Source organism: Equus caballus, chromosome 1 (genome assembly GCF_041296265.1).
Source record: "Equus caballus isolate H_3958 breed thoroughbred chromosome 1, TB-T2T, whole genome shotgun sequence".
Taxonomy (NCBI): Eukaryota; Metazoa; Chordata; class Mammalia; order Perissodactyla; family Equidae; genus Equus; species Equus caballus.
The window spans coordinates 92401338-92427403 of record NC_091684.1 but is presented as its reverse complement, the minus strand read 5'-3'; the positions used below and the strand labels follow the sequence as shown (position 1 = coordinate 92427403).

At 36.7% G+C, this 26066-nt stretch overlaps 1 protein-coding gene across 9 annotated transcripts in view; it reads left to right on the top strand.

Moving 5' to 3' along the window:
* The window catches only part of ZFAND4 (zinc finger AN1-type containing 4), a 102786-nt gene that overhangs the window by 3566 nt on the left and 73154 nt on the right, over positions 1–26066 (top strand). For 6 of the 9 annotated variants that reach the window (XR_011423857.1, XR_011423862.1, XM_014733975.3 and 3 more), the window contains exon 2: positions 4772–5072. The exons of the other annotated variants lie outside the window; for them this stretch is intronic. Coding sequence is in view for 4 of the 6 variants with exons in the window: in XM_014733975.3 (XP_014589461.2) it covers positions 4811–5072 (262 nt within the window). In the remaining 2 variants the exon portion in view is untranslated. The remainder of the gene's footprint in view (positions 1–4771; positions 5073–26066) is intronic. 9 annotated transcript variants of the gene reach the window in all.

Genomic DNA, 26066 nt, shown 5'->3' with positions numbered 1-26066 from the left:
AGAGGAATGAATAGGTAAAGCACAAAGGATTTTTAGGGCAGTGAAACTATTCTGTATGATACTATAATGGTGGGGACATGTCATTATACATTTGTGAAAACCACAAGAATGTACAACACAAGAATGAACCCATGTGTTAGCTATGGACTTTGGGTGATGATGTGTCAATGTAGGCTCATCAATTAACAAGTATACCACTCTGGTATAGTATGTTGATAGTGGAGGAGGCTGTGGGTGTGTGGGGGCAGGGAGTATATGGGAACTATCTGTACTTTTTGTTCAGTTTTGCCGTGAACCTAAATCTGCTCTAAAGTCTATTTAAAAGGAAGAAAAAAATTCAGGCTTCAGACTAACTTAGATTCATTTCTCTCATTTCAACTGAATTGGTGCTTTCACTGCTGTGCATTCTAAAGTCAAATGCAAAATAATTTTAGAACTTCGTGGGACCTCGTCCCCTGCTTAAGATAGATGTTGAGAGTAAATAATTTCTGAACTATGTGATATGATACCCTAATCCAGTTTTCATTAAACTTTCTTTAAAAAAATAGATAACTGTTGTCATCATAGAGAATAAATTGGAAAGAGTGAAGGGCAGGAGTCAAGGATTGTCTGTAGGCTATCAAAATTGCTCCCTTAGAGGTAATGAAGGCCTGAACTAAGTCCTAATCAGTGTGGCATGGAGTGACAGATTATAGAAATATTAAGAAGTTGTATTGTTAGGATGGGTCATTTCTAGGTATTTTGGAGATGGAGGGAAAAATCTAAAATGATTCCTAGATTTCTGGCTTGCCTGACTATATTAATAGTGGTACTCTACAAAGATGGGGACTGTAGGACAAGAAGATTTGTAGGAAAAACGATTAGTTTTGGATATGTTGGGTTTCAGGTGTGTCTGTCTAGTGTTGAGATTTCGGATGCCTATGGAATATCATGCCTGTAGAATGGAGATGTGGGTTATTAATCAAACCACAGTCTTTTTTGAAAACTGCTTCTTTAAACACATTGCCATGAAAATTGCTGTGACTTCAGTGATATCACATATCCTTTGGCAAAAAGTAAAAAGTTTATCGCTCATTTTTCTCCTTGACTGTTGCGCTTCCCGTTTGTTCACTTTCTGTTCATCTGGGCTTACTTCCTGATACCCTTCTCCCACTCTGAGGCTTTACCCATTCTAAAATACATCCAGAAGTTTACCCAACTCTAGGGAATACTTCCCAACTTATTCTATGAGGACAGTATTACCTCAATACCAAAACCAGACAAAGACATGTAAAGAAAACTAGATCAATTTCTCTTACGGATATAGACACAAAAACCATAAAAAAATACTAACAAACCAAATCTAGCAATGTATATAAAGGATTGTACACCATATACAAATGGGATTTATCCCAGGAAGGCAGGGTTGGTTCAAGATATAAAAATGAGTCAATGTAATATACCATATTAATAGAATAAGAGACAACACATGATCATCTCAATAGACACTGGAAAGGAAAGCATTTGACAAAATCCAACACCCTTCATGATAAGAAAATAAGAAACAGCAGATGCCTAAACAAAGCAGAAATAGAAGGGAACATCCTCAACCTGCTAAGAGATTATCTATGAGAACCCCACAGCTAAAATGACTCCTAATGGTGAAAGACTGAATGCTTTCCCCCTACAATCAGGAGTAAAAGAAGAACGTCTGCTCTCACCATTTCTGTTCCACCTTGTGTTGGAGATTCTAGGTAGGGCAGTTAGGTAAGAAAAGGAAATAAAGAGCATCTAGATTGGAAAAGAAATGAAAATACATTTGCAGGTGACGTGATTTTGTATGTAGAAAATCCTAAGGAATCCACTAAAAAGACTTATAGAACTAATAAATGAGTTCAGCAAGGGTGCTGTGTATGAGATCAACATATTAAAGTCAATTGTATTTCTGCGCACTAGCAATGAACAATCTGAAAATGAAACTAAGACAATTTCATTTATAGTAGCATCAAGAAGAATAGCATTCTTAGGAATACACTTTTTAAGAAATGCAAAACTTGTACTTTACAAATAATAAAGCATTGCTGAAAGCAATTAAGGAAGTTATAAGTAAGTTGAAAGTCATCGTATGGTCATGAATTAGAAGACTTAATGTTGCCAAGACAGTAATACTCTCCACGTTAATCTGCAGACTTAACACAATCCTTATCAAAATCCCAACTGCTGTTTTTGCAAGATAGACAAGCTAGTCCTGAAATTCGTATGGAAATTCAAGGGACCCAGAATAGCCAACGATCTTGAAAGAGAAAAACAAATTAGAGGACTCACACTTCCTTATTTCAAAATTTACTACAAAACTACAAAGACAGTGTGTAGACTGGCATAAGGGTAGATATATAGATCAATGGGTTAGAATTGGGGGACCAGAAGTAAACCCTGACATTTATGGTCAATTGGTTTTTAATAGGGGTGCCAAGACAATTCAATGGAGGTAGAATGTTCTTTCCAACAAGTGGTCCTGGGACAACTGGTTATTTACTTGCAAAAGAATATAGCTAGACCTCTATTTCACACCATCCACAAAAATAAATTCAAAATGGACTATAGACCTAAATATAGGGGCTAACACTATATAATTCTTAGAAAAATATATGCAGGTAAATCTTTATTACCTTGAATTGAGCAAAGCTTTTAAAATATGACACCAGAAGCACAAGCAATAAAAGAAAAATAGCCAAATTGGACTCCATTAAAATGAAGAACTTTGGTGCCTCAAAGGACACCATCAAGACAGTTAGGGGCTGGCCTGGTGGTGTAGCAGTTAAGTTCACGTGCTCTGCTTCAGTGGGCCAGAGTGTGCCAGTTTGTATCCCAGGTGCAGACCTCTGCACCGCTTATCAAGCCATACTGTGGCAGGCGTCCCACATATATAGTAGAGGAAGATGAGCAGGGATATTAGCTCAGGGCCAGTCTTCCTCAGCAAAAAGAGGAGGGTTGGTGGCAGATGTTAGCTCAGGGCTAATCTTCCTCAAAAAAAAAAAAAGTTAAAAGACAACCCACGAAATTGGGGAAAAGATTTGTGAATCATATTTGTCAAGAGGCTTCTATCTAGAAAACAAAAAAAAATCCTTAGAACTCCATAATAAAAAGACAACCCAGTTAAAAATGGACAAAGGATCTGAATAGACATTTCTGTAAAGAAGATATATGACTGGCCAATGAGCACATAAAAAGGTACTCAACATCAATTAGTCATTAAAGGCAAATCACACCCACACGGAGATAATACTTCACACCCACTAGGATGGCTTTAATCAAAAAGACAATAGAAAGTATTGGCAAGGATGTGGAGAAATCAGCACCCTCATTCTTTCTTGGTGGGAATGTAAAATGGTTCAGACCACTTTTGAAAACAATTTGGTAGTTCTACAAATTGCTAAACATGGAAGTACCACATAATCCAGCAGTTCCACTCCTAGGTATGTATGGTCTTCTAGGAAGAAAACACGTGTCCACACAAAAATTTGTAATTAAATGTTCTTATAGCATTATTCATAATAGCCAAAAATTGGAAACAACCCAAAATGCTCATCAGCTCGTGGCTGGATAAACAACATGTGGTATATCCATGCACTGAACTCTTACTCAGCAATAAAGAAGAATGAAGTACTGATACATCCTAGAATATGGATGCACTTTAAAAACGTTATGCCAAGTGCAAGAAGTCAGTCACAGAAGATTACATGTTGGATGATTCTGTTTGTGTGAAATCTCCAGAATAGGCAAAATTATAGAGACAGAAAGTAGATTAGTAGTTGCCTAGGGCTGAGAGGGCAAGGGAGAATTTGGGAGTGATGTCTGAAGAGTGTAGGGGTCCTTTTTGGAGTGACACAAGTGTTCTAAAAATGATTGTGGTAATGGTTGTACAGTTCGGTGAATGTGCTAAAAACCAGTAAGTTTTAGACTTTACACGGGTGAATTTTATGGTATGTAGATCATATCACCATAAAGGTATTAAAAAGATGGTTTACCTGTCTCTCCAGGAAGATGTGTGTCTTCTGTCCTTCTAGCTTAAATTCAAGATCCCTCTTTACAGTTTTCAGTGATTAATAGCATTTCATATCAATTTGATTATTTCTGTTCTCTTAATTATACACTTGTAATTTTTCTTAGTACTTCTGTCAGTTGTTTGCCTCTCATATTCGTTAGCCATTGTATGTTTGTGTGTAGAGAGCATATCTAGTGTTTGTTACCAATATTAATCTCATCTCAATGTCATATAGATAATCTCTGGAAATGCAAATGCTCATTGGTTATTTAGTGAGTCCTATTTTTAAGGAACCTATTAAGATGGTTGCTATTCTGTTTATTCAGTGTGATTCAAATGTACAATGGCTATAAAGTTATACTTTGGGTTAGAAAACATAATTTACATGTTTTAGAAAAGGATGTGTGTAAGTTTTTCCAAGTCTAATGTATACCTATGTGTCGAATTCATTGATTTAAATATTGTTAACAACAAAACATACTTGTTGAGCATGTACTATAGATAAGTGTACTGAGCTCTAGTTAGATAGAAGTGTCACAAGTAAACCTGTTCTTAATAAACTTACAGTCTAGTTGGGAGAGTGATTCAGAGACAAACATGAAAAGTTCAAGATTAGACATTTAAGCACTAGAATGCATTTTGGGGCTGTCTAGAAGATCGATATGGGCCAGAGTTGTTCAGAAAAATCTTGATGGAGGAATGAGACTTTGAAATAGGCTTGTTAAAAAAATTATTCTTGTTTTTTAGGTACAAAACTCAAAACATGAACAACGATATATATTACCAATGTTCAAAGCTGATTTGGCTAGAACTGGAATACAGTTGCCTACAACATATTCCAGAGGAATTAGAAAAGTCAAAGTAATGGATAACAGAAAAGATCCTCCATTCTTCAATGAAGATAACGTGGGACCGTTTTACTACAAACTTCCTTTCTATGATACCATGGAGCTCTTCATTGAAACATTGACAGGAACGTGTTTTGAGCTGAGAGTTTCCCCTTTTGAAGCTGTTATTTCTGTGAAAGCAAAAATTCAAAGATTGGAAGGTACTAGTCTTTCTTTATTTTTAGGATATGAGGATTAAATTTGTTCATCAAAAATGTGTAATAATTTTAACTTTTCTTACAGAGAAAATGTCAAACATTCATGGAATTAGGAAGAATAGGATAATGAATCCCCATATATCCGTTACTCAGCTTCAACAGTTATCAATTCATGAACTACCTTGTTTCCGTTCCTACATTCCCCCCGCCTCGTTCCCCTTCGACCAGATTCTTTTGAAGCCAATCCCTGGTATCATGTTAATGGTGTGAAATAATATTTTAAAATCGTTTTTCAACAAATTATGATGACATACAAATTCTGCCGTAACTACCTTGCACTTTTAATGGGAAATAGTTCCCTTTTAGTGACCTTGCTTGCTTTTTTATACTGTTTTGTGAATACTTTTTCTTTTTTTAATGTGGAGGTTTTCTGAGATGAGTCTTTTGGTTTACATTTCCGTATATTTGAAGTTTCCTCGGTATAGTGGGGATCCTGAATATTGTGCAATATCTCTTTTATGCTTTCTGTATTTGTGAAAAGTGTCATAAATTACTCTTGGTTAAAATTCGAATCTTCTTTTGATACTTTACTGATTTCTGCAATAAGTAATATTTGCCATTTATTGTTGTTAATATCCAGTATTAACTAGAAAATTGAATTGTTCCATGTAACGTTAAATGGATCTTTGCTTTTCTAACCAGCTGGAACTTGCTTGTAATATAAAGGTAGTAACTAGCATTGCTTTCCAACTCCATTTAAGTTCAGAATTGTAGAAGGATGAGGAGAGTTGGAATTTTTTATCTTTGTAAAGTCAAGGATCCTGGTATCTGAGCTTCTCAATATTTGCTGTTCTCCAGTAACTAGCTTCATTGAAGTCAGTGGCCAGCTGAGTCCAGTGACCACGTCAGTGTATCTAGTAATGGCACATGAAGCTTTTGTCACCCTAAGTGATTTGGTCAGGTGGGGAATCAGAATACTTTGTTTTGACTTTGTTCTGCTCTTTTATATATATTGGGGTATAATGGTATCTTTTTAGGAGCAGGAAGGTAAAACCCTCTTGTGTTCTGAATAATCACTGTATTTCCCCCCTTTTATGCATTTTGAATAATCTCCATGCAGCAAAACCACTTTAGAGAGTATCTGACATTTAGGTCTCTTACTGTCAGAAGAGTAAACTTGGGTTTCAAGAAGATTAGGGACTCATCCAAGGGAAATATTTAGTTACTGACAGAGTTGGGAGCAGAGCCAAGATGTAGACCTCTCATCCTCTGTAGGAGGCAGCGTTGTCAGGGTAAAAGCAGTGGCTTTTGTAGTTATTAGGCAGTTGAATCCTAGTTTACACATTTATAAGACAAGTACAGTTACTGGGAAATAAAGGAGGGAATGTAAAATGCCTACTCTCTTAGTCTACTTGGGCTACCATAACAAAATACCATAGACTGGGGGACCTAAACAACTGAGATTTATTTTCTCACTGTTCTAAAGGCTGAAAGTCTGAGATAAGGTTCTAGCATGGTCAGGTTCTGGTGAGGGTTTTCTTCCTGACTTGTAGATGACCACCTTCTCACTCTGTCCTCACGTGGCAGGGAGAAAGAAAAGGAGAGAGTGAGTTTTCTGGTGTCTCTTCTTATAAGGGTACTGATCCCACCATGAAGGCCTCACTGTCATGACCTCATCTAATCCTAATTATCTCCTAAAGACCCTGTCTCCAAATACCATCATATTAAGGGTTAGGTTCAAGATACAAATTTTGGGGGGACACGATTCAGTCCATAGCACCATCACTAGTCAGTAGATCTTAATGCTCCACACTTTCTTGTAACTTCTTGCAGCCCATGGGCAGTAACAGTCATTCTGTTCTTCAGAAGGCTTTAGGAGGGCATCCTTCATGAAAAATCAATTTTAATCCTTTTTTGGGTCATCTTTTTATTTCTACCCAGGAAGACATTTGGGGCTAACGTGTTGGGTCAGACTCTCTAAGATAGAGGGATGTGGAATAGAGAGGATAGGAAGGTAGAGGTGACACTACGCGGTTTAATCCTTCAGGGAAATGGTTGTTCTGCCAGACTCCTTTTCTTTTGGGGCAGCTTTTAATCAGTTCAGAACTAGAGCCCTGTAGGAGATAGGAGGGTAGATGATGGAGGTGCTGGGTTGATGGAATGATGGAATGATGAGGCTGTAGCAGGAAAGGAGCGGTACCTGCCAGAGGACTTTGAGTGGGCCTTAAAGGGAAAGGAGCACTGAAGCCAGATGGCCTGATTTGATTACTAGCTGATTAAATTACTTACCCTCTCTTTACCTCGGTTGTGGTAATTTAAATGGGAATAATAATCGTACCTATCGGAAAGAGTTCTTAGGATTAAAGAGTTAATAAATGTAGAGCCTTTAGCAGAGCATCTGTGTTCTGGGGAAAATTGTCAAGTCTGTGGAGGTGGGGCAGTGTGTACCCAAGAATATGAGCTATGTCCTTGGGAGGAGACGTGATTTAGCTCTCTGAGTTTCCAGAGACGGCAAATTCTTTGGAGCTTATCATTACTTAGAGCACTGGTCTGTGAAGGGCAGTACATACTACTCAGAGGGTATGAAAAATAATCCAGTGGAATTTGGAAAGAAAAAATGTGCCAAGAAATGTAAGGGATTATTGTCAATGGTTCTTTATTGCCACGGACAGAGGATTCCCTGGACTTGCTGTCTAGTCTTTGGCATTACTGCTCCCTGATAAAGATGTCTCTTCTGTGCATGGGATAAGAATTGCTTTCCTGGCCCTCTTATGGCTGAGTGGGACATGTTATTAGTTCTGGCCAATGAGCTGTGAACAGAAGTCTCCATCAGCATGAGTCCCTGAGTGACAGTGAGCAGAGCCTCCTGCTGGCATGCCGTGGACCTGTAACTTGAGCAAGAAATAAATCTTTAAGCCACTGATGTTTTGGGGGTGTTTTGGGGTAGGTTCAGCATAAACTACTTTATTCTGATTGATGTAGTATCAAATAGGGATCCTTTTTTTCACTATATAGATAATTAATTGTCTAAATACTACTTACTGGGTTAGTATAGTCTTTTCTCACTAAAGTGATTTCATACCTGTCATGTTTACATTTTTATAGACACACAACTCTTTTGATCACCTGATATGTGTCTATCTCTCCCCATGCCAGTATTACAGTCTTATTTATTACAGTATAATTTATAAATTTTGATAGCTGATAGTGTCCATACAACTAAGGGTTCTAATGTCTTCTTGGAGAATAGAACCATTTCATCATTATGTATGCCCCTTTTTATCCCTGATAAATTTCCTTGCTCTGAAGTCTGAAATTAATACAACTACTCCAGCTTTCTTTTTTTTTTTCTGAGGAAGATTACCCCTGAGCTAACATCCGTGCCAGTCTTCCTCTGCTTTGTAATTGGGATAACTCCACAGCATGGCTAATGAGTGGAATAGGTCTGCGCCCAGGATCCAAATTCATGAACCCCGAGCTGCTGAAGTGGTGTGTGCGGAACTTTAACCACTCAGCTGTGGGGCCGGCCCCTAGGTCTTGTTTTTTGATCCAGTCTGACCATCTCTGTCTTTTAGTTGGTATATTTAGGCCATTGATGTTTAAAATGGTTATTCATATAGTTGGATTAGTAACTACAGTATTTGTTACTGTTTTCTATTCATTGCCCTGTTCTGTGTTCCTATTTTTGTTTTCCACTCTTTTCTGCCTCTTATGGCTTTAACTGATCATTTTATATGGTTCTGTTTTCTCTCCTTTCTTAACATCAGTTATACTTCTTTTTTCTTTTTTTTTAGTGGTTGCACTAGAATTTGCAGTATACATTTACGGCTAATCCAAGTCCACTTTCAAATAATACTATGCCTTTTCATAGGTATTGCAGCTACCTTATAATTACTAAGTATTCCTAATGCCTGCCTCTAGTCACTTGTATCATTGCATCATTCATTTCACTTATACGTAAGCCATGATCATTGGCTACATTATTGTTGTTATTATTCTGAACATTCTCTTACCTGTTAGATCAGTTAAGAGTAAGAAAACTAATAATAGTTTTTATTTTACCCACACATATTCCTTCTTCACTGCTCTTCCTTTCTTTGTGTAGATTCGAGTTTCTGACCTATATCATTTTCCTTCTCTCTGAAGAGCTTCTTTTAATATTTCTTGCAAGACAGGTGTACTGGTAACAAATTCCTTCCGTTTTTGTTTATCTGATAAAGTCTATTTCTCACTCACTTTTGAAGGATAATTTCTTAGGGTACAGAATTATGGGTTGGTGGTCTTTGTCTTTCAGCACTTTAAATATTTCACTCCACTCTCTTCTTGTTTACAGAATTCTGATGAGAAGTTCCTTGTAATTATTATCCATGTGTTTTTTTCCTCTGCCTCCCTTAAGATTTTCTCGTTGTCTTTACTTTTCTGCAGTTTGATACGATATGCTTAGGTGTAGATTTTTACATTTTTATCCTATTTGAGGTTCTCTGAGCTTCTAAGTCTGTCCTTCAGTGTATCTCATTAGTTTTGGGCCATTATTACTTAAAATATTTCTTCTGTTCCATTTTCTCTTTCTTCTAGTATTCCATTTACACCTTTTGAAATTTTCCCACAGTTCTTGAATGTTCTGGTTTTTTCATTCTTTTTTCTGTTTACATTTCAATTTTGGAAGTTTTTATTGACATTTCTTTAAGTTCACTGATTCTTTCCTTAGAACCATATGCCATCTGCTGATGCGTGAGCACATCAAAGGCATTCTTTATTTCTGTTAATGTTGTTTTCTAGCATCTACTTTTTATTCTTTCTTATAGTCTCAATCTCTCTGCCTACATTACCCATCTGTCTTTTCATGTTGTCTACTTTTCCATTAGATTTCTTAGCATGTTAATTAATAATTATTTTAATTTCCATGTCTGATGATTCCAGAATCTGTGTCATATCTGAGTGTGGTTCTTAGATCTATTTTGTCTCTTCTGACTGTTTTATCTTGTTTTTTTAGCATGCTTTGAATTTTTTGTTGAAAGCTGGACATAATGTATCAGGTAATAGTAACTGAGGTAAATAGGCCTTTATTGTGAGCCTTTATACTAAAGTGGCTAGGAGTTGTCCTGTGTTTAACGTTTGTTGTAGCTGTAAGTGCTAGAGGCTTCCAATTCCTCTAGTCTCCTTCTTGTGTCTCCCTTGTTGTCTTTGAATTTCCCTAAGAACTCCTTAGAGTCTGTGTCTTGTAGCTCTTTCACCTGTGATCTACCGTTACTATACTAGAGCCTTGTTAGTGGGTGGTAAAGTATTGGGAAGGGGAAACTGTCTATAATCTTCGGATTAAATCTCAGTTTTTTTAGTGGGCCTGTGTCCCTGGACTGTGACCTTCACAGTGTCTCTTAGCTTCTCCCCTCCCTCCACCCTGTAATCAGTCAGGTGAGATAGGAAAACTAGAGGGGTCTGGAATCAGTGAAATATCCTTCCCCTAGGTGGGATAAGGCTCTGATTAAGTGAGTAGGCCTTTATTATGGAGAATACTCCAGGCTTTTTCGTAATGTGTATGTTTCCCCTCCCTCTGCCTGAGCTACAAGGAGATCTTGATACTTTAGTGAGAATCTGATGGGATTCCTAGAGATAAAACTCTCAGAAGTATAGGAGCTCCAAGTGACGTCAGCATCATGATGGAGTGAGCTGTTCCCTTAGCCTCTTTTCCTAAGTTACAACCAAAGGAAGATTCATGAACCAATAGGGAATTCCCTACAAAGCACAGTAGGACTTCTGAAAGATCCACGCAGCTGTACATCTGAAGGTGGGGGTACTGGATCCCCAGGAAGCAACAGAAGGTGAGCTGATCCTCTCCCCTTCCCCAGTGGCAGCGATCTAGGTTGTAGGTCCTCATGCAGCAGCTGGTACACCACTGAAAGAGGAGGCAGGGGAGCAGGCAGGCCTGCACGTGAACACTTTTGCTTTCGGATTGGCAGCCCAACTTGAGGAACGGTCCACACTGAGTGGTGCAGCTCAGCCACCACGTGGGTGCCCCTAACCAAGTGCAGCAGCACAGGTGAACCACCCATGAGCACAGGGTGGGCCCACGTGCGTGTGAGTGAAGGCACCCCTCTCCTCCACCTAGCATACCAGCTTGGCTGGTCCCTGGCCAAGGCAGTGCATCTGCACCAGAGTGCCTGCATGTGCACGTGTGGCCTGCCAAGTGGCTGTGGCCAGCAGGCCAATGGCACAACTTCCAGCAGATGTGGTGGGTTCAGAAAACACATCTCCTGTCCGCCCCCCCCCCCCAAGTGGTGGCTGGTGGAATCTGCAAGCTGATACTACACTGTGTGCTGACAAAGGATCACTTCATCAGACACCATGAAGAACTGCATTAACACTCCAGAGCAGAAGGAAAATGACAAGTCTCCAGAAATAGTCCTGAAGTCTCAGAAATTTACAATGTAAATGGCAGCGAATTCAAAATACTTGTCGTAAAGAAACTCAGTAAGTTATAAGAAAACTCAGACAGTTCAGTGAACTCCGGAATAAAATTAATGAGCAAAAGGAATTCTTCACAAAATAGATTGAAACTCAAAAAAAAAAAAGCCAGATTCTGAGAAGAACACAATGAATGAGCTAAAAAACAATCTAGAAACCTTAAAAAATAGAGCTGATATTATGGAGGACAGAATTAGAAATAGAGGACAGAAATATAGAAATGTTTCAGATGGAGGAAGAGAGAGAACTAAGACTTTAAAAAAATGAAGAACTTCTTTGAGAAACATGTGACTTAATTAGGAAATGCAACATGAGGATTGTAGGTATTCCAGAGGGAAAAGAGTGGAGATTGGAGCACAGAGCTTGTTCAAAGAAATAATAGCTGAGGACTTACCAAACCTAGGGGAAAAACTGGACTTCAAAGTATATGAAGCCAGTAGAACTCCTAATTACATGAGCGCAAAAATACCTTCTCCAAGGCATAGAATAGTAAAACTGGCAAAAGTCAACGACAAAGAAAAAACATTCAGGGCAGTGAGGCAAAAGAGAATAATCTACAAAGGAACCCCTGTCAGGCTTTCAGCAGATTTCTCAGCAGAAACTTGACAGGTTAGGAGAGAGTGGAATGATATATTCAGTATACTGAAAGACAAAAACTTCCAGCCAACAATACTCTATCTGGAGAAACTATCCTTCAGATACGATGAGAATCAAAAACTTTCCCAGATAAACAAAAGCTGAGGGAGCTCATTGCCACTCAACCTCCCTTACAAGAAATGATCAAGGATGCCCTCATACCTGAACCAAAAAGGCAAGGTTTTACAAAGCCTTGAGCAAGGACATAAATAGACAAAATCAGAAAATTGCAGCTCTTGATCAGAACAGGTTAGCAAACCCTTAATTATAACATAAACGATAAAGTAAGGAAAGCATCAAAAATAGCTATAAACACTTCATTTTAATCACAGACTCAGAACACAAAACAATAATTTGTGACAGAAATAACTTAGATGGGGAAGAGGAAAGGGATGGAACCTGCTTAGGCTAATGGAGATAACAGGCTATCAGAAAATGGACTATCTCATCTACAAGATCTTTTATACAAACCTCATGGTAACCACTAAAAGTATTGGAGCTTCCTTAAGGCTGTAGCCCCTAGGAATTCCCCAATCTCATGCTTGTCCATACTCGGTCTCCACCAGTTCATCAAAGTTACCATTTAAGTGTTCCTTCCAGTTTATCTCTCTCTCTTCTGCTTCAGGTAATCAGATCTTGGCTATAACTCTCTTGATTTGCCTATCTCTGTAGATTTGGTGCTGGTGGTTTGCCCTCCTACCTCATTTCTCTGACGGCCCCAAGAAAAGTTGTTGGTTTTCACCTTGTTCAGCTTTTTTCTTGTTAGAAGGATGGCAGTGGCACCTTACAAGCTCTTTACATGTAACTGAAACTGGAAGTCTCAATTTTCTTTTTAATGTAACCATTTATAATTTAAAATTTCCTTCCAAGAATTTTATTAGCTATATCCTACAAGTTTTTGTTAAGTTGAATTTCATTGCCATTAAATTCTAAATGTTTATTTTGCTAAAATACTTATTTTAGTGTTTAAAAAATTCTAATGGAGGCTCAGGAACCATAGCAATATATAGGATTAGATAGATCTAATCACTTTTTGTAGTTTATACACACTCCCAATTTTCTGACTAATAATATCGTACATGTTTTCATCTCCAAGTTCTAGCAAACTCTCCATATTTTTTATGAGGGTATGATTTACATGTTATAACATTCATCATTTTTAGTATTGTACTAGTTTGCCAGGGCTGCCATAACAAGGAATCACAAACTGTGAGTGGCTGAAAGGATAGGAATTTATCATCTCACAGTTCAGGAGGCCAGAAGTTGAAGATCAAGGTACTGGCATTGTTATTCCTTCTGAGAGCTCTTAGGGAACATCTATACCATGCCTTTTGCTTAGCTTCTCTGGTGGTTTGCTGGCTGCTTTCTTGTTCCTTGGCTTGTAGAAGCATCACCCCAGTCTCCTCACATGATAATCTCCCTGTGTATGTGTGTGTCTGTTTCTAAATTTCCCCTTTTTATAAGGACACAAGTCATTGTTGGATTAGGCCTCTCCCTAATAACCTCATTTTAACTTGATTATATCTGTAAAGACCCTTTTCCTAAATAAGGTCACATGCTGAAGTACTGAGGGTTAGGACTTCAGCATATGAAGTTTTGGGAGACACAGTTCAACCCATATCTAGTATATAGTTCTCTCGTCATTGGTGAACATTACTGTCATGTAACTACCACCACAATCAAGAATAGAAGAGTTCTGTCGGCCACCAAAGTTCTCCTGTGCCTTTGTGGTCAACCTCTTACTGGAAACCAGCTAATCTGTTTCTATCCCTATAATTTTGCCTGTTGCAGAATTTCGTTTAAATGGGGTCACACAGTAATGTAGCCTTTTGAGTTTGCATTCTTTCACTTATGCATAATACATAACGCATTTGAGATTTATCCATATCTTTATGTACATCATTCATTCTGTTTATGGCTGAGTAGTACTCCATTGTGTGGATATACCACACTTATTCATTTTCAAGTTGATGAAGATTTGGGTTGTTTCAGTTTTTGGTAATTATGAATAAAGCCATTATAAACTTTCAGGTACAGTTTTTTGTGGGAACATATGTTTTCATTTTGCTTGGATAAATACCTAGGAGTAGAACTGCTGAGTTGTGTAGTAAGTGTGTATTTAATTTAATAAGAAACAACCAAATTATTTTTCAGAGCAGCTGTACCATTTTGTATTCCTGTGCATAGTCTCTAAAAGTTCTAGTCGCTCTGCATCCTCCTCAGCGTGTATTATTGTCTGGGTTGTTTTTGTTTTCGTTTCTTTTTTGCGTTCTAATAGATATTGGAGACACCTCATTATGGTTTTAATTTGCATCTCCCCAATAGCTAATGATATTGAGCATCTTTTTATTTGCTTGTTGATCATCTGTATGTCTTCTTTGGTGAAGTGTCCATTTAGTCTTTGCCCATTTTTTAAGTTGTTTTCTTGTTACTGTGTTTTGAAAGTCCTCGTGTTTTTAAATTTTCCTTATGGTTTCTTATGTCTTCCTTGACCCCCTGAATTATTTAAAAGTGTACTTTTAGGGGCCAGCCCCGTGGCTGAGTGGCTAAGTGCGCTCTGCTTTGGTGGTCTGGGGTTCACGGGTTCAGATCCTGGGCACAGAGCTATGCAACGCTCGTCAAGCCATGGTGTGATGGCATCCCACATAGAAGAACTAGAATGACCTACCACTAGGATATACAACTATGTACTTGGACTTTGGGCAGGGAAAAAAAGGAAAATTGGCAACAGATGTTAGCTCAGGGCCAATTTCCTCACCAAAAAAAAAAAAAAAGTATACTTTTATTTCCATACTTAGGGGAATTTTTAAAATTTCACTTTATTATTAATCACTAATTTAATTAAAGGTGGTCAGAGTAAATAGAGTATTCACGGTAAATGTGACGTTCTTATGTACAATTGTCTTTGAGTCTTATAGCAGCTTGGGGCTCTTTAAAAACTCACGTGTGTTGTAGAAGAAACAGGAAGAAAAAAATTGGTGAGGTGAATTCTTGATGTGACAAATTCGAGTGTAACTTGTTCGAAAGTAGAGTCAAACAGACTTCTGATTCTGGCCATGTGATAGAAACCCTTCCTAATACAGAACACATATATTCTGGGTAAAAGTTTTTAAAAATAGTTTTTCCATTGTCTCTTTCAACTTGTATTAATATAATGGAAACAATAAGAGGCCCGAAATAACAAAATATGATTCTTCAGGAACAGGCAGTGGAGCAGACGTTTGTTCCAAAAGCATCTCTCAGCCTCTGGTGACCTCACAGCCTGAGACAAAGGGGAAGGAGAGAAAATATGGTGCCTAATCACACTGGGGAGTTGGCTCAGAGATAATTCTTTGTTCCCCAAACCCCACAACTCCCATGCTTTTGGTGTTTTTGTTTTCCCATCTACTCTCTGTCACAATAAGAGGCTCTAGGATCATCTTGTATATTTCCTGCCCTATCTTAGAATCAGCCATTTCTCCAAGGAGCCCTGGTTCCCTTTATTGGATTCAGATCCTTTGGGAATAAATGCTTGGGTCACACTACTGGAGTATGGTATTAGAAAGCAAGATGTGAGCGTGACAATTGACTTTTCAGCCACAATAATAGAAACCTGAAGACAGTGAAATATTATCTTGACAGTGCTGAGAGAAGTAACAGTCTCTCTCTAGAATTGATTTTATCTTTCAAGGATGGCAAAATCAAGACATTTCCAGAAAAAACAAACTTGAGTTTCCTAAACAACAAACTGTTCCCAAAGGAACTTCTGAAGGATATATCTTAGAAGGCAAATGATCTCTAAAAAAGGTTGATGATGCAAGATGGAATAGTTATCAAACTGGCACATTTGTGGGTAAATCTAAATTAAGATTTACTTAACTAAACAATAATATATGAAGGTTTGAAAAATTGAATTACAATCTTGGTAACAATGACAGAAGTCAAGGTGGAGTTGTTTGTAATGAGGGTGCTAAGGCTCTTAGCATTGTTCATGAGGAGGGTAAAGATGTGATCTGCTTTAGACTTTCTTTTGTTAAATAAGATCATTTAAGTTTCTAGAGTAATCACTAGAGATTAGAAATAGAGTTATATAATTTCCAAATGGTAGGAGTGCCTTACTTCTTCCATCTATCTAAAGTAATACGTAAAGAAGGCAGGTAGGTAAAACAGAACAATTAGCACAAAATAAGATAGTAAAAATGAGTAGAAATAGATCAGTAATCCCAATAATGTAGAATGGATAAAACTCTAATTGAAAGACTACAGTTGATAGACTGGTTAAAAAAAAACCCGTATGAAATGCTGTTTAGAAGAGACTTAATCTAAAATATAAGGACACCAAAATGTTCAAAGTAAAAGGATTGAAGTTATACCAGGCAAATACCGACCTGAAGAAAACTGGTGTTTCTGTATTGATAAAGTTATTATGTAAAATACATTTTAAAGTAAAGCATGTGAATGAATCCTGTAGAGGGATGTTCATAGTAATCTTGTTGGTAATGTCAAAATTCTAGAAACACCTCAAATGAGTGCACTAGAATGGATAAATTGTGGTATGTGTAAATATACGTGTATATATTGGAATTGAATTCTATGGAATAGATTACAACAGGGAAAACTAATGAAATAATAGCTTCATTCATGACATGGATAAATTAAATGGTGAATAAAAAAAGCAAATTATAGAGGAACACGTACACTGTGATACCACTTATATAAAGATCAAAAAGGGGCAAAAGAAACAATGCCACGTATTGAAGTTAGAGCAAGAACAAAAAGCAGAGGAATGATTCTCACCAGATTTGGAATGGTGATTACCCTTGGGTGGAGGGAAGAGGATGCAGGTGGGGAGAAGCATGGAAGAGTGTTTTTTATCCATATCCTCGCCAACACTTTGTATGGTCAGTCTTTTTAATTTTAGTCATTCTAATAGGTGTGTAGTGATATCTCATTGTGGTTTCAATTTGCATTTCCCTAATGACTAATTATAGTGAACATCTTCATGAGCTTATTTGCCATCCTTATATATTCTTTGTTGAAGTATCTATTCAACTCTTATCGATTTTTTAAAAATCAGGTTGTTTCTTTTCTTATTTTTGAGTTTTGAGAATTCTTTATATATTCTCAGTACAGGTCTTTCATCAGATACATATTTTGCTGAGATTTTCTCCCAGACTGTGGCTTGTCTTTTTATTCTCTTAACAGTGTCTTTTGAAGAGCAGAAATGTTAATTTTGGTGAAATCCAATTTGTCAAACAAGTTTTTTTTTTTTTTTTATGGATGTCATATCTAAGAAATCCTTCTGTTATCTTAGGTCACAAAAAATTTCTTCTATATTTTCCTCTACTGGTTCAATTACATGGATTGATTTTTTAAAATATTAAACCAGCATTCCTGGAATTAACCTTACTTGATCAAGTTGTATTATCTTTTTAATATATTGTTGAATTCCGTTTGCTGGAGCTTTGTGTAGAATATTTGTATCTGTGTTCAGGAAGGATACTGGTTTTCTCTCGTAATACCTTTGGGTTTGGTATCAGGGTAATACTGTCCTCATGGAATGAATTGAGACTATTCCTTTCTTTGGAATGTTTTGGAAAAGAGTAGAATTGGTAGTCTACCCTCACCTATGAAGCCATCTCTTTATAATTATAGGGCTATTCTGGTTATCTTTTTCTTCTTGAGTGAGCTTGGGTAGCTTGTGTCTTTTAAGGATTTTGTTCATCTGTTGTTGAGTTTTATTGACATAGAGTTTATGGTGTTCCCTTATTATCCTTTCAATATCTGGAGAATCTGTAGTGCTGTCATTCCTCTTATTCCTTATACTGGGAATTTGCATATTCTTTTTTTTTAAATGTCTTTTTATCAATTTTAATGAACTTGAATCAGATTTTGCTTTCATTAATTTTCTCTCATTTTTCTGTTTTCTATTTCATCTATTTCTGTTTTGATTTTTATTAATTATGTTCCTTCTTTTGGTTTAATTTACTCTTTTTCTAATTTCTTAAGGGAGACTAAGGTCATCAGAATGAAGCATTTCTTCTTATGAAATATTGATATTTAGTGATTTAAGTTTCCTCCTAAGTACTGCCTGTCAGCATCCCACACATTTTGATATGTTGTGTTTTCATTTTCATTCAGTTCAAATTATTTTCTAATTTTTTCTTTGTTTTTTTTGATCCATGGGTTATTTAGAAATATGGTGTTTAGTTTCTAAAAATTGGGGGAATTTCTAGTAATCTTTCTGTTATTGATTTATAATTTAATTCTGCCTGATTTTATATCTTTTAAGTTTATAGAAACTTGTTTTATGGTACAGAATATGGTCTGTCTTGGTAACTCTTATATATGCACTTGAGAAGAATGTGCATTCCGTTATTGATGGCTGGAATGTTCTATGGATGTCAGGCCAATTTCTGTGATAGTGTTCTGTTATACTATGTTCTTATTGATTATCTACTTGTTCTTTCAAGTATTGAGACAGGGGTATTGAAATCTCCAACTATAATTGTGGATTTATCTTTTTCTCCTTCCAATTCTGTCAGTTTCTGTGTTGTTTATTTTGAAGCTCTGTAATTAGATGCATAAACTTTTAGGATTTTGTGTCCTCTTGATTTCAGTGACCACTTCATCATTATGAAATGACATTCTTTATCCTTGGTAATAGTTTTTGCTTTGAAATCTACTTTATCTGAATTTAATATAGTCACTCCACGTTTCTTTTACTAGTGGCCAGCATAAAATATCTTTTTCCATCCTTTTATTTTTAATCTATTTGTGTCTTTATATTTAAGCTGCCTATTTCCTGTAGGCAGTATATAATTGAGTCTTGCTTTTTGTTTTGGGTGGGGGGGTTCTTTTCTTGGTTAATCCAATCTGTCTCTATCTCTGACTTTTATTTTATATATATATATATATATATATATATATATTTTTTTTTTTTTTTTTTTTTTTTTTTTTTTTTTTGAGGAAGCTTAGCCCTGAGCTAACGTCTGCTGCCAATCCTCCTCTTTTTGCTGAGGAAGACTGGCCCTGAGCTAACATCCATGCCCATCTTCCTCTACTTTATATGTGGGACGCCTACCACAGTATAGCTTGCCAAGCAGTGTCATGTCCACACCTGGGATCAGAACCAGCAAACCCCAGGTCACCGAAGTGGAACATGCGAACTTGACCGCTGGGCCCCCGGGCCAGTCCCTATCTCTGCCTTTTAAAAGTAGGCTTTAGCCTATTTTATTTAAGATAACTATAGATGTGATTAGGTTTTAGTTTGTCATTTTATTATTTGTCTTCCATTTGTTCCATCTGTTCTTTCCTTTTTCCATCTTAGATTATTTGTTATTCCATTTTATTCCCCTTTGTTGGCTTATCAACTATAACTCTTTGTCTTGATATTTTAGGTATTGCTTTGGTGGTCTGTAATGTATATCTTTAACTTATTATTCTCCATCTTCAGCTGATATTGTACCACTTCACATATCTCATAGGAACCTTACTATAGTATACTTCCATTTCTCCCCTTCTGGCTTTTATGCTATTGTTGTCATGCATTTTACTTTTACATATGTTATAAACCCCACATAAATTGTCATTTATTTTGAACAATTACCTTTTCAAAATGTTTAAACAAGAAAAATTTTTATATATTTACCATTTTTGATGCTCTCCATTCCTTTTCATAGATCCACATTTTTATTTTTCAGTATCATTTTTCTTTTTCCTAAAGAACTTCCCTTAACAATTTGTTATAGTGCGGGTGTGCTGGTAATGAATTTTCCACTTTTGTAAGCCTGAAACCTTTGTATTTCATTTTTTTAAAAAAAATTGAGATAAAATTCACCTTTTTTTTTGAGGAAGATTAGCCCTGAACTAACTTCTGCTGCCAATCCTCCTTTTTTTGCTGAGGAAGACTGGCCCTGAGCTAACATCCATGCCCATCTTCGTCTGCTTTATATGTGGGACACCTAGCACAGTATGGCTTGCCAAGTGGTGCCATGTCCGCACCCGGGATCCAAACCAGCGAACATCGGGCCGCTGAAGCACAACGTGCAAACTTAACCGCTGCACCACCAGGCTGGCCCAAAATTCACTATTTTAAAGTGTATAATATAGTACTTTTTGGTATATTCATAATGTTGTGCATTAATCACCACCATCTAATTCCAGAAAATTTCTCTCACCCAAAAAGTAACCTCATATCTCCCAATTTCTCTCTGCCCACCCTGCCTTGGCATCTACTAATCTTCCTCTCTCCACGGATTTACCTTTTCAGAACATTTCATATTAAATAGGATCACACAGTACGTGGCTTATTTTGCTTAGCATAATGTTTTCTAGGTGCATCCACATTTTAGCATGTACTTAATTTCTTTTTATGTCTCAGTAATATTTCATTGTATGCTTATACTACATTTATTTAACTTTTCATCAGTTGATGGATATTTAGCTGGTTTCTACCTTTTAGGTATTATGAATAATGCTGCAATAAACATTTATATATAGGTTTTTTGTGAACATTATGTTTTCAGTTCACTTGAGTATATACTTAAGAGTGGAATTCCTGGATCACATGGTAAATGTATAGTTAACAAATTGAGGAACTGCTGGACTTTTCACAGTGGCTGCACCATTTTATGTTGTCACAGTGTTTTATGAGAGTTCCAATCTTCACATTCTTACCAATGCCTTTTGTTTCCCAATTTTTTGTTGTAACTATCCTAGTGGTTGTGAAATTGGTATCTCGTTGTGGTTTTGATTTGCACTTGCCTAATGAGTAAAGATGTTGAGCATCTTTTTGGGTGCTTATTGGCCAGTGTCTTTGAAGAAATGTGTATCCGAATCCTTTGCCCATTTTTAAGTTGGGTTATGTGTCTGTTTATTGTATTGTTATAATAGTTCTTTATATATTTGAGATGCTAGACCCCCATCAGATCTATGAAAAAACAAACTACAGAATGGGAGAAAATGTTTGCTCGTGTGCATTATCTTTTCACTTTCTTGATGGTGTCCTTTGATGCTCAGAAGTTTTTAATTTTCAAGAAGTCCAACTTAAGTTTTTTGTTTCTTGTCCTTTTGCTGTCATCTTTTAAAATTATTTTTAATTGATATAGAACCGACATAGAATATTGTATTAGTTTTAGGTGTACAACATGATGGTATGATATGTGTATATGTTATGAGATGATCGCCACAATAATTTTACGTAATATCCATCACCACTCATAGTTAGAAGTTTTTTTCTTCTGATGAAAACTTTTAAGATCTGCTTTCTTAACAGCTCTCAAATATTTAATACAATATTGTTAACTATAGTTACCATGCTGTCCATTACATCCCCAGGACTTATCTTATAAGTGTAAGTTTGTACCTTTTGACCACTTTCACTCATTTTGCATACCTTCCACCCCTCACCTCTGGCAAACGCTAGTCTGTTCTCTGTATCTATGATTTTTTTTAAAATTCCACAAATAAGTGTTCTACAATATTTGTCTTTCTCTGATTTATTTCACTTAGTGTAATGCCCTCAAGGTCTATCAATGTTGGTCCAAATAGCAACATTTCCTTCTTTTTTCTGGCTAAATAATATTCCATTATATATATACACACACACACACACACACACACACACTCACACTCACCATGTTTTCTTTATTCATTCATCAGTCAGTGGACACTTAGGTTGTTCCATGTCTTGGCCATTGTAAATAATGCTTCAGTGAACATGGGGTTGCAGATATCTTTCTGAGATAGTGGTTTCATTTTCTTCTGATAAATGCCCACAAGTGGAACTTCTGGATTATATGGTAGTTCTGTTTTAACTTTTTGCAGAGCTTCCATACTGTTTTCCATAGTGGCTGCACCAGTTTACATTCCCCAAAGTGCCCAGAGGTTCTCCTTTCTCTACATCCTCACCAATGCTTATTTCTTGTCTTTTTCATAATAGCCATTCTAACAGGTGAGAGATGATATCTCAGTGTAGTTTTGATTTGCATTTCCCTAGGGATTAGTGATGTCAATACCTTCTCATGTACCTGTTGGCCATATGTATGTCTTCTTTGGAAAAATGTCTATTCAGATCATCTGCCCATTTTTTAATCAGATTTTTGGTTTTTTTTGTTGAGTTCTATTAGTTCTTTATATTTTTTGGATATTAACCTCTTGTCAGATGTATGATTTACAAATATTTTCTCCCATTCTGTAGGTTGCCTTTGCATTTTGTTGATGGTTTCCTTTGCTGTACAGAAGCTTTTTAGTTTGATATGGCTCACTTGTTTATTTTTGCTTTTGTCATGTTTGCTTTTGGTGTCAAATTCAAAAAATCTGTGCTAACATTGTTGTTGAAGCTGAAGTGAGTTCACTCACCTGTTGTGCAGCAAGCCAATCTCTGATACTGGGTGTAGTGGAGGAAAGCAGGAATTTTATTGGAAAGTGCTGAGCAGGGAGAATGGGCAGCTAACCCTGTAATCCCGAACTCCCTGAAAAGCTACAAGCGGGGTTTTAATTTGAGGTTTTAGGTTGGTGAGTGGGAGCATGTGGCCTTGGGGACTGAAGTTCTAAGAGTCTTCCGTACAGGCGTGACTGTCTATTCTACGTGTTGCACGCAGTGGATTTTTAGTCTGTGATGTCTAAAGTTTACAATCAGTCATTTTAGCTTCTCAGCACTCCTGCAAGATGCTTAGTCAGGTGGGGGCTGTCGGCAAGTTCTTCTCTTATCAGCCATCCTCCTGCTGTTCTGAAGGCAAGCTCAGAAACTTTGGTTATTATGTTTCCCACGTTAACCTTGTGGGTGCAAGGCACAGTTACTGTAATTGAGGGAACTTTTAACTCCTTCATCCTGAGTTTCAACACCAGTGTCAAGGAATTTACCGCCTATGTTTTCTTCTAAGAGTTTTATGGTTTCAAGTCTTAGTGTTCAATTCTTTAATCCATTTTGAGTTGACTTTTGTATATGGTGTAAGATAGTGCTCCAGTTTCATTCTTTGGCCTGTGGCTGTCCACTTTTTCTGACACCATTTATTGAAAAAGACTCTCCTTTCCCCCATTGTATATTCTTGCCTCCCTTGTCACAAATTATTTGACCGTATGTGTGTGGGTTTATTTCTGGGCTCTCTCTTCTGTTCCACTGATTTATCTGTCTGTTTTTATGCCAGTACCATGCTATTTTTTATTAGTGTCTTGGTAATATAGTTTGAAATTAGGAAGAGTGATGCCTCCATCTTTGTTCTTTCTCAAGATCACTTTGGTTGTGCATAGTCTTTTGTGGTTCCTTACAAATTTTAGAGTTGATTGTACTATTTTTGTGAAAAAAGAAATGCTATTGGAGTTTTAGTTTCCATAGTGGCTGTATGAACATTTTAAGAATATTAATTCTTCCACTCCATGAGTACAGAAGGTCTTTTCATTTATTTGTGTCCTCTTCAATTTCTTTCATCAATGTCTTAATTGTTTTCAGTGTATAGATCTTTCACCCCGTTGGTTAAGTTTATTCCTAAGTATTTTTATTCTTCTTGGTGCAGTTACAGATGGGATTGTTTTCTTAATTTCTATTTGGCATAGTTTGTTATTAATGTAGAGAAACACAGCTGATTTTTGTATGTTGATTTTGTATCCTGCAGCTTTAATGAATTTATTAGTTCTAACAGCTTTTTGGTAGTCTTTAGGGTTTTTTTTTAATATATAAAGTGTCATCTGCAAATAGAGACAGTCGTATCTGTTCTATTCTGATTTGGATACCTTTTATTTATTTTTACTTCCCTAATTACTCTGGCTCGGACTTCTAGTAGTATGTTGCATAAATTGGCAAGAGCGAGCATTCTTGCCTTGTTCCTAATCTTAAAGGAAAAGCTTTCAGTTTTTCACCATTTAGTATCATGTTATATGTGGACTTGTCATAAACGGCTTTTATTATGTTGAAATGCATTCCATCTATACCCAGTTTGTTGATAGTTTGTATCATGAATGGATGTTGGATTTTGTTAAAAGCTTTCTCTGCATCTATTGACAAGATCATATAATTTTTATCCATCATTTTTTAATGTGGTATATCACTTTGGTTGATTTTTGGATGTTGAATCATCCTTGCATCCCTGGAATAAATCCCATTTGATCATGTTGTCTGATCCTTTTAATGTATTGTTGAATTCGGTTTGCTAATGTTTTATTGAGAATTTTTGTCTCTGTGTTCATCATAAATATCGGCCTGTGTTTCTTTTCTTGTAGTGTCCTTGTCTGATTTTGGTGTCAGGATAATGATGGCCTTGTAAAATGAGTTGGGAAGCATTCCCTCGTCTTGTATTTTTTTTTTTTTTAGGTGGTGATTAATTTTTTTTATTGAGTTATTGATAGGTTACAATCTTGTGAAATTTCAATTGTACATTGATGTTTGTCAGTCATGTTGTAGGTGCACCACTTCACCCTTTGTGCCCACCCCCCACTCCACCTTTCCCTTGGTATCCACTAAACTGTTCTTGGTCCATAGTTTTAAATTCCTCATATGAGTGGAGTCATACACAGATTATCTTTCTCTCGCTGGCTTATTTCACTTAACATAATTCTCTCAAGGTCCATCCACGTTATTGCAAATGGAATGATTTTGTTCTGTTTTGCAGCTGAGTAGTATTCCATTGTATATATGTACCATATCTTTATCCATTCGTCTGTTGATGGGCACTTAGGTTGCTTCCACGTCTTGGCTATTGTAAACAGTGCTGCAATAAACATTGGGGTGCACAGGACTTTTGGGATTGCTGACTTCAGGCTCTTTGGATAAATACCCAGTAGTGGGATGGCTGGATCATATGGTAGTTCTATTTTTAGTTTTTTGAGGAATCTCCATACTGTTTTCCATAGTGGCTGCACCAGTTTACATTCCCACCAGCAGTGTATGAGGGTTCCTTTTTCTCCACAACCTCTCCAACATTTGTTGCTATTAGTTTTAGATATTTTTGTCATTCTAACGGGTGTAAGGTGATATCTTAGTGTAGTTTTGATTTGCATTTCCCTGATGATCAGCAATGATGAGCATCTTTTCATGTGCCTATTGGCCATCAGTATATCTTCTTTGGAGAAATGTCTGTTCATGTCTCCAGCCCATTTTTTGATTGGGTTGTTTGATGTTTTGTGATTGAGTTGTGAGAGTTCTTTATATATTAAGGATATTAAGCCTTTGTCAGATATATGACTTGCAAATATTTTTTCCCAGTTAGTGGGTTGTTTTTTTGTTTCAAGCCTGTTTTCATTTGCCTTGAAGAAGCTCTTTAATCTGATGAAGTCCCATTTGTTTATTCTTTCTATTGTTTCCCTTCTCTGAGAAGACATGGTGTCCGAAAAGATCCTTTTAATACTGATGTCAAAGAGTGTACTGCCTACGTTTTCTTCCAGAAGCCTTATGGTTTCAGGTCTCACCTTTAGGTCTTTAATCCATTTTGAGTTTATTTTGGTGAATGGTGAAAAAGAATGGTCAATTTTCATTCTTTCACATGTGGCTTTCCAGTTTTCCCAGCACCATTTGTTGAAAAGGCTTTCTTTTCTCCATTGTATGCCCTCAGCTCCTTTGTCAAAGATAAGCTGTCCATAGATGTGTGGTTTTATTTCTGGGCTTTCAATTTTGTTCCATTGATCTGTGCACCTGTTTTTGTACCAGTACCATGCTCTTTTGATTACTGTAGCTTTGTAGTATGTTTTGAAGTCAGGGATTGTGATGCCTCCCGTTTTGTTCTTTTTTCTCAGGATTGCTTTAGCAATTCGGGGTCTTTTGTTGCCCCATATGAATTTTAGGATTCTTTGTTCTAATTCTGTAAAGAATGTCATTGGGATTCTGATTGGGATGGCGTTGAATCTGTAGATTGCTTTAGGTAGAATAGACATTTTAACTATGTTTATTCTTCCAGTCCATGTACATGGAATGTCTTTCCATCTCCT